Genomic DNA, 9,078 nt, shown 5'->3' with positions numbered 1-9,078 from the left:
GTTTTCCCTGGTTTTAATGTTGAGATGAGTTTGATGTTGAATAACAATCTTCTGTCCTAATACTGCTCTTCTGTTCAAATGGACCTTACCTTAGGTTCCAAATGTAGAAAAAATGTATTCAGGTGACAAATCTTGGGTTTCCCAGTCCTTGCTTATACTTCACAGCTTATGTACTTGATTAACTTTTCTGATTTCCAAAGCCATTGGAATAACTTTAGGGATCTCGTTTGGTTTGAAGACAAGTTGAGGAGATTCATTATTTTGGTATTATTTTTTAATAATTGTTTAGCATGTTGTATTAATTTTGTAATTGTCAATTTTTGTTGTTTTATTTGGCTCCTGGTATTATTTGGCAAGTATAAGTTACTTCGGTATTATTTTTAATCTCGGGATAACTTATCCCAAGCTTAGTAACCAAACAAGGAATAAGATATTATTAAATTTTATATTCCAGGATTATTTTTGTTTATTCATCGTGCAAAACGACCCCTTAGGGTGCTAGACTTGCAGATTATGGAAAAGGTCGGAGCCACTAGTTGAGTGAACTTGGGGTAACAACTTGCTGAGAAAAAAAGAAGGTTAATTTAGCTCCATTAGATCATAGAAAGACGTTAATAACGAAAAGGATAAATGCATAGAACCCCATCCAATTATTTCCAATAATGAGTTTCGGATCATTGTAAATTCCTACAAGTTACAAGTGACACGTACAAAGCATCTAGTCAAGGATTGTGATGGATGGGTAAGAATTCTTTATTCTTAACTAGAAGTCTTTTGGGTTCGAGTTCCCTGAATAGAAATTCTTTTGGTAATGTTTTTCCTTACAAAATTTGGATTAGTCGGGACCTTTAAGCGATACGAAACACGTGGTAAATGCATATATGTTTACTTGGATAAAACCAGTTTCATAGCATCATTCATCATATATAGTGTTACAAATGTACCAAAAAAACAACATACCGTATTACACCATAAAAGGAATATAGTGAAATGAATGAAATTCTTCCACTCTTAATTATCGGTTATGAATAGGTGCTTCAAGAATAAAGAAATATCTGGTAAGGGAACTTCTCTTAAGCTTTCTTTAAGTCGAGAATCTATCGAAAACAACTTCTTTATCTTTAGCAAGTAAGGGATATGACTGCTGCGTGCGTATACGGTACCTTTTTCAAACTCCACTTATGGAATTTCACTGAATATACTATTGTTGTTGGAATTTATTTAAAATAAATAAGGTATCAACCTTTACTACAGGACGTAAAAATTCCTAAATATTATTGGGTTAACATAAATATATATATATGTTAAAGGGATGTTGAAGCAAGATTCACACTTTGGAAAAATAAAATCTCAAACAAATGAGTACTACTAGTTTTAATGTAACTCTCTCCCCTACTATTGGTTTTATTTTATGAAAAAGCAAAATAATTTAATTTTCAAGTTTGGTTTATTTTCACTAAATTAGAGTTGATCCTTTCTTGAATTTGCCGTAGATGAACCAACAAAATGGTTGACCAGGTTGTCTAAATCCTACTTTCACACCATATATGGACCACTTTTTCTTGTTTATTCGGCTGTTGTATTTTTCTCCATTGACTAGGAAAATGCATGGAAATGTACTAACATTTTAATTATATTCTAATTAACTTACACATTGAAAAATTTGTTAGGTTGGGTCAAACGTTCACAGGAAATATCATCTCCATCTCAGTGAGATAATGGTGAGGTCTGTGTATTCCAGACTCCACACTAGAAAAATATACTGAGATGGTGTTTGACTAAACTTATAAGCCGATCAAACCAGCTTATAAGCACTTTTCGGCTTATTTACGCATTTGGTAAATTTAAAAGTGCTTATACGTCAAGTGCTTATAAGTTAAAAGCCATAAGCTGGTCACCCCAGCTTATGATTTTTAGCTTATAAGCATTTTAAGTTTGACCAAAAAATTTACTATTTATCCCTAAAGTGTTCCTTTTTAAACAAAACTCCTACATAGATACTCACTGTCTCTAGTGTTTTCCTAAACCCCCGCCTCTTCAAGCCTCAATTCTCATTGACTATTTAAGGTAATCAAATTTTCTATTCCTTTGCTTATTTGTATCTATGTGATTGTGTATTAATCTTTGAACTATATGTAATAAACAGGACATATCAAACTTTTGGTATACTGCTTTTTAAGTGTTGTGGTGATGACGACAATGTTTGTTTCTCTTCAAATATTTTGTCCTATTTAGGTTTATTTTTTACTGAGAAACTTTTGTTAATTTATTAATTGTATAGCCGCTCTTAAAATAATAGCCGAAATATATATATATATATATATATATATATATATATATATATATATATATATATATATATATATATATATATATATATATATATATATATGAAAATTATACAAATTTTATATACATTTTTCGGCTATCGAATATAAGTAGTTTCTTGCACAGGCTAAAAGTAAAAAAAATCCTATTTTAATTTCTTTTTGTTTGGGGGAGGGGGAGGGGGGGGGGGGGGAGCAAATCAAGCTAATCTACCAAAAATCCAAAATCTTGTGCTATTTCTATGTAGTTTTAATAAACAAAATAATAGAAAGATGAAAAGGAAAAGACAAAACCAAAGAGCAAGTTGAAAATGAACTACCACCACAAAAGCCGGCAAGATTTAATGAAACACCAACTTTTTTTTTCTTTTTGGTATTTATTATAATTTCTTTTTTATTTAAAAATAATGAAAAAGCAAATCTTGAATTAAATATTACAGAGAATAATAAAGATACTCTACTAAAAGTCAAACAAAGTGCCCCTTTACATCCACAATACAACTATACAAGTCCAGCAAAGCATTTCAGCTCAAAGATCAAGAAACTATTATTTTTTTCAAGATACTATGGATAACAGTATCACAAATTTCACTTCAAGAAAATCATATTCCTTATTTTTTTAGTTTAATGGTTCTTATATTCTGTTATTTTAGTGAGAAAAAAGAATGTTCATATATTCCCAAAAATTTTCTTTTTATAAGAAGAAAAAAACAAAAGAATCCAACAAAAATGTTTTCTCTTGGTCTAAATTATATGGCATTACTTTCCTTTTAACTTTTTAAATTTTTTATATTTAAAATAAATTAACTTTATAGTTTTCATAATCTTTAATAAGATGATTTATAACTACATATATATATATACATACATACATATATATATATATATATATATATATATATATATATATATATATATATATATATATATATATATATATATATATATATATATATATATATATATATATAGAGAGAGAGAGAGAGAGAGAGAGAGAGTTTTAATGACGAGGTCAGGTCAAGACACCTACAAGACATAAAAACTTGAGCAGAATATTAATATAACGGAAAAGGGCAAAATATACCTTTGTACTATCAGAAAAGGTTTAAATGTACTCCTCGTTATATTTTGAGTCCAAATATATCCTTGTCATTATATTATTGGTGAAGAGTTTCTTTTCTGCCAGCGGGGCATGTGTGTTGAGATTCAAATTTAAAGGCACTGACATTTATTGAGGTGGATGCCACATGGCTTGCCACCTTAGTGCCCCTAACCCATTTTACTCCTCCCTTCTATTTTTTTCCACCATTAAAATTTTCTTCCTCTCCATCACTATTGCCACCATTATCACCACCACCACCACCACCAACAAACCTAGTAGTTTCCTATAAGTGGTGTATGAGGAGGGTAAGATGTACGCAACCTTATCCCTACTCCTGGAAGGTCAGAGAGGCTGTTTTTGATAGACCCTTGGCTAGAGAACGACTGAAAAAGAAAAGGTAATTGCAACAAGTAGGAATAACAGTAAGATGAAATAAGATCGAATCCAAAAATGCAGTCAAACTCTATGTAGTAATAGTCATCTATGAATAAAAGATATCATACTAATGCTAGCGAACTGAGTAAGACAAAGAAAAACGCTCGACTACCTACGGACCTTCTACCCTAATCTTTGACCTCCACACCCTCCTGTCTAGGGTCATGTCCTCAGTCAGCTCTAGTTGCACCATGTCCCACCTAATAACCTCTCTCCAAGACTTCTTAGTATTGCCACCATTACCGCTACCATAAAAAAATATTATATTTCAAATCTTAGTCTTTAATATATGGACTAGGGGCGCTAAGGTAGCATGTCATATGACATTCATCTCATCAAATATCAGTGTCACGTATGATTGAATGTTTGTTTTGGACAAACTTAACAGAAGAAGGGTATATTTGAACCAGTAGTATTACGACGATAACAACAACAACACACTCAGTATTATGCCATACCGTGGGGTCTGGGAAGGTAGTGTGTACGCAGACCTTACCCCTACCTTATGAGGATAGAGAGGTTGTTTCCAATACACCCTCGACTCAGGAGAACCAATAGTATTACGGCAAGATATATTTAGACCCAAAATATAATGAAAGATATATTTAAATCTTTTCTCATAGCACTACCCTTTACCTTTTTATAAATAAAAATAAATTGATTACGTAATTAATGTACTAATTCATGCTAGTGAGTAAATGACTAGTTCTAAATCGTATTACTACACGCGTTTACCTTTTTCTTTCTCTATCTCTGTAAATCCTGCGTCGGTCGTCTTCTATTCTCCCACCATCAAACTCCTTTCTCATTTCTCACACTTCTACCCCACACCCCCACCCCCCCCCACACCCCCAAACCCCACCCCACCGCACCCCATTTATCTTTTTATATTTGCTTGAGCTTTCACATTTTAGCTTTATCTATTCAGTAACAAGTAAACTTGTCAACATATCTGCTGTTTTTTTCTTCACAATAAATTTACTTTTTTTTTTGTTTCCTTAAATTCTTGCTGATGAAATTGACTCAGATCCAATTAATGCTAAACATAGTTTCAAAATCACTTCTTCTTTTGTGAACTTTTGGATTTTTGGGTATCAAAAAGATCAGTTTTTTAGTGTCAGCAATGATGAATTGAGGCCTAGATTCTTGATCTTTTTGTGTTTTATTTAATTCTAGAGAATTTTTTCTTAGTGGGGTTTTATTTAAGTTAAATTCTTGGTTTTTGGGTATAAAAAAAAATCAGTTTTTTAATGTCAACAATGAAAAATTCAGGCCAATTTTTCACAATTGGGCTAGTTACAGCTTGGTATTCATCAAATATTGGGGTTTTATTACTGAACAAATATTTGTTAAGTAATTATGGATTTAAATATCCAATATTCTTAACTATGTGTCATATGACAGCTTGTTCTTTACTAAGTTATATAGCTATTGCTTGGATGAAAATGGTCCCAATGCAAACTATAAGATCTAGGGTTCAATTCTTGAAAATCTCAGCTTTGAGTCTTGTTTTTTGTACTTCTGTTGTTAGTGGTAATATTTCACTTAGGTATTTGCCTGTATCATTTAATCAAGCTATTGGTGCTACTACACCTTTTTTTACTGCTATCTTTGCTTACTTGATGACACTGAAAAGGGAGGCTTGGTTGACTTATATCACTCTAATTCCCGTTGTCACCGGCGTCATCATTGCCAGTGGGGTATGCCCTTTGTATTTTTTGTTAAAATTGTAGTTGAATTGTGGTACTATGTGTAAAGATATTGGTCTGTTTTGGTTGGTTTTATCTTATTAGACTTCACATTCGTGCTCTTTTTAACGTAATTGTCTGAACTTTGGGAAACATAGTGGTGATTCGGCTGAGCACGAGCTTCTTAGTCCAGTCGAGTTAGATTCAATAACAGCATAATAATTGGGTTGTGCCAAGAGAATGGCTTGAGTTATGAAAAGGAGTGCATTTATATATGACTAAATTTTATTGGCATTATAGTTTTTCGTAGTGTAATGCTGTGGAAGAGAATCAGTCTAGTGGCTACTTAGCAGATTGACATGGTTTTTATTGCAATTCATTTTCTTTATCGCTGTTTTTTTATGAATAGAAATTGTTTTTTTTTGTGTGTGTGTGTGGGGGGGGGGGGGGGGGGGGGGTTGCTATAAAGAGGAGAATCGTCGTGTTAGCTATGAAGATATTGTCCATGAAGCCGTCCTTGATTTTTATGACCAAAGGTGTAATACTCTTTGTAGAAGCCGTCCTTATATATTGTATTACCGTGATATGATCATACAAGCTGTGTTATGATGAATGAATTTGCTACAAGAGAAGTGTTTTAGCATTTATTTCCTAGTTAGCGTGATTGTTTTGGTCAATTTGTGATTAAGAACAAGTTCTTCTTCAGATTATATTTTTAATAGTAGCATAATGTTTAGGGCATGAAAGAAATATCGTCTGAGCTAGGTGTATGAAAAGCACTGCATTGATATTCTAAATGACTAAATTGTATTAGCAGTTTCACGTTATTAGTGTAATGTTGTCTGATTCATTTCAATTTATCTTCTTAGGGTGAACCAAGTTTTCATCTATTTGGATTCATAATATGTGTCGGTGCAACAGCTGCAAGAGCACTCAAGTCAGTGCTTCAGGGGATTTTGCTGTCTTCTGAAGGGTGATTATTATTACATAAACTTTTATGTTTTATACACGAGTGATCTGTAGCCAAGTTTTGTGCTTTTTGATGTGAACATTTTGGGCGTAGTATATGAATGCTGAACTGTTTTCTTTTGAATTAAGGGAGAAGCTGAATTCCATGAACCTTCTACTCTATATGGCTCCTATAGCAGTTGTGTTTCTATTACCGGCGACCCTTATGATGGAAGAAAACGTAGTTGGCATAACATTGGCACTTGCAAGAGATGATAGTAGAATCATCTGGCTTTTGCTATTCAATTCTGCCCTTGCATATTTTGTAAACCTCACCAACTTTCTGGTGACAAAGCACACCAGTGCTCTAACGCTTCAGGTACTCTTCTTCATTCACTAGTCAGATTTCTTTTCATATGAATTAGTCTTTAATATTGTCAGATAAGGTTGACTTATGCCAAATATCTCCATTAGAAAAAATAAAGAAATTATGATATGATCCTCTCTATGTTGTGAAACTGTTCATCTTTGAATGTCAGGATAACTCCATAACTTATGCATGGACCTACTTATTCTTATTCGAAAATCTTGTTTCTTTCCTTGCTTCATCAAATATAGCTCTTAGTTTGATCATTTGATTTTCTGGGAGGCGCTTTTCATTGTCTTCCTTGCTAGTAAACAGTCTTCTTAAAGCTTCAATGTTTTCATCTATGATATCTGTCTGATGTTTGGTTTACTATCGATTTGCTATTCAAACATTTTGGAGTCTTTGTGTATGCTGGTTTTCAATTGATTGTTCCAACTTATAGTACTAGGAATTTTATGTGCAAATGAATGAACTTGCACTTCTCCAGTTGTCATAGATACTACCACGAAGTAAGGTATCAGGTAGGTGAGGTAAACAGTTGGAAAAATTACACAAGTACACAAGGAAAGAATAAAGATGAGGGGGGTGCTGCAAGGCGCCCACTTGAAGTTTGGAGAGGATTAGAAGTACTCAAGCTTAGCCCTATATAGGGAATTTGCTCTTCCTGTGACAAACCTGTTAAGGAATGGAGATAACTTTTCACTTCACAATGTTCCTCTATTTACTGAAAAAGAGGGAAAAAAAAAGAGTTGCTTTTCAAGATTCATCCTCTTATGAATGGCTGGGGATTTATCACATAAAAAACAACGAAGAAGAGTTCACTTAGGTTATTATACTGAATGTTGTAGGTCACAGGTTCGAGCCTTGCGCCAAGTGAACTAATTCTGTAATTAAGTGGAGAATGATAGAGGAGGGGCCCATCATCCCTAAGTTTCGAAGGCTGCTGTTGGCCTAAAGGGTTGGCTCCAGACGGAATTTTCGATCATGAAAAAAATGTTACATTTTGGAAATGAGGAACTCTTTAATTTGAAAAAAAGGTATCATGTAATTTTAATGGACTAGATAGGAATTTGAGTAACTTAAAATTGGAACAGAGAGGAGTATAAACCCATGAATGGTCTACCCTACTAATATTTGTTCCCTTCAATTATTGTGGTTTCATAATTTCTCTACATTGGGTTTTGCTGTTCATTGTTATTACCTTTGTCTTGTTGGTTAAGGAGGAATGTGCCTTGTATTGATCTCTTCTATAGATTCTTTGTCCTTATGACAAAATTGCTTGTTTTCATAGGTCCTGGGAAATGCAAAAGGAGCAGTAGCCGTTGTCATCTCAATCTTAATATTCAGAAACCCGGTGTCAGTTACTGGGATGCTCGGCTATGCACTGACAGTTTTTGGGGTCATACTCTATAGCGAAGCAAAGAAACGTAGTAAATGAACATTGAAAAATCATCAACTTGCAACTTCTGGCATTAATTGTCTGTTGAAGAAATAGTTCAACTTTCACGAGGCAAGTCGGATCATGCTCTTGCAATTGGTGTCACGGATTTTTTTCCTCGAATTTGTATCTTTTTCCCCGGAAACCTGGGAAATCAGACTTCCATCTGTATCAGCCAAGAGACAAAAGTAGGTTGAATAGGAAGTCTTTAAGAAATTAGTACTTGATTTGTCTATCCATTCTCTCCTGGCATGGATAGTATAGATATGTTTTGTTTTTATTCTTTCAGGAAGATTGTAAAATTGGGACTACACAATATGTTACCTATAGTTGTCAAATTGATTTATTAATGAGAGGATCTCAAAATTAGAGATCTGCAAATGGCTTCTTTTATACTATGTGATTTCGTTCTATCTACCTAAGTCTTGGTTGCTTTCTCGAGCCTTTTTCCCTCATCCCTTTTGGTTTGGGGACGACAAGTACTTTGTTTTTGGGTAGGTCACCAGTGATCTCTACATTCACCTATGTAATTTCGAAATCCACTTTCGAGGAACTCTGTTTTCTAAGGGAGAGTGGACTTAAAAAAGAAGTGTTTAGTGGGAGATAGCAGGTATTTGGTGGTATCTCGAACACCACTATTAAAAAGAAGTGGTTCTCACGCGTTACGTTTTAGGTTCATGGCGAATGTTTCGAAAAGGACTATAAATTGCTGATTTCTGCCTATAAATTGCTGATTTCTGCTATGTGAAGGACTATAAACTGCTGATTATCAC

The 9,078-nt window shown here is 33.6% G+C and overlaps 1 protein-coding gene across 1 annotated transcript; it reads left to right on the top strand.

The window, feature by feature from the left end:
• Nucleotides 1-4,612: 4,612 nt before the first annotated feature.
• Nucleotides 4,613-8,700, top strand: LOC107826022 (putative sugar phosphate/phosphate translocator At3g11320). Its single transcript, XM_075225724.1, has 4 exons — nucleotides 4,613-5,564; nucleotides 6,422-6,525; nucleotides 6,651-6,879; nucleotides 8,159-8,700. The coding sequence occupies exons 1-4, from the start codon at nucleotides 5,115-5,117 to the stop codon at nucleotides 8,303-8,305; spliced, it is 930 nt and encodes a 309-aa protein (XP_075081825.1). The 5' UTR covers nucleotides 4,613-5,114; the 3' UTR covers nucleotides 8,306-8,700.
• The last annotated feature ends 378 nt before the right edge of the window (nucleotides 8,701-9,078 follow it).

This window comes from Nicotiana tabacum, chromosome 11 (genome assembly GCF_000715075.1).
Source record: "Nicotiana tabacum cultivar K326 chromosome 11, ASM71507v2, whole genome shotgun sequence".
Taxonomy (NCBI): Eukaryota; Viridiplantae; Streptophyta; class Magnoliopsida; order Solanales; family Solanaceae; genus Nicotiana; species Nicotiana tabacum.
The sequence above is the reverse complement of the archived record's forward strand: the minus strand, read 5'-3'. Positions and strand labels throughout refer to the sequence as shown.

Bases quoted from the DNA above. Each gene is read 5' to 3' on its own strand.
- LOC107826022 (XM_075225724.1), top strand. From the start codon at position 5,115: ATGTCAACAATGAAAAATTCAGGCCAATTTTTCACAATTGGGCTAGTT. The intron at 5,565-6,421 runs GTATGCCCTTTG...TTATCTTCTTAG, and splicing joins GCGTCATCATTGCCAGTGGG to GGTGAACCAAGTTTTCATCT. The intron at 6,526-6,650 runs GTGATTATTATT...TTTTGAATTAAG, and splicing joins ATTTTGCTGTCTTCTGAAGG to GGAGAAGCTGAATTCCATGA.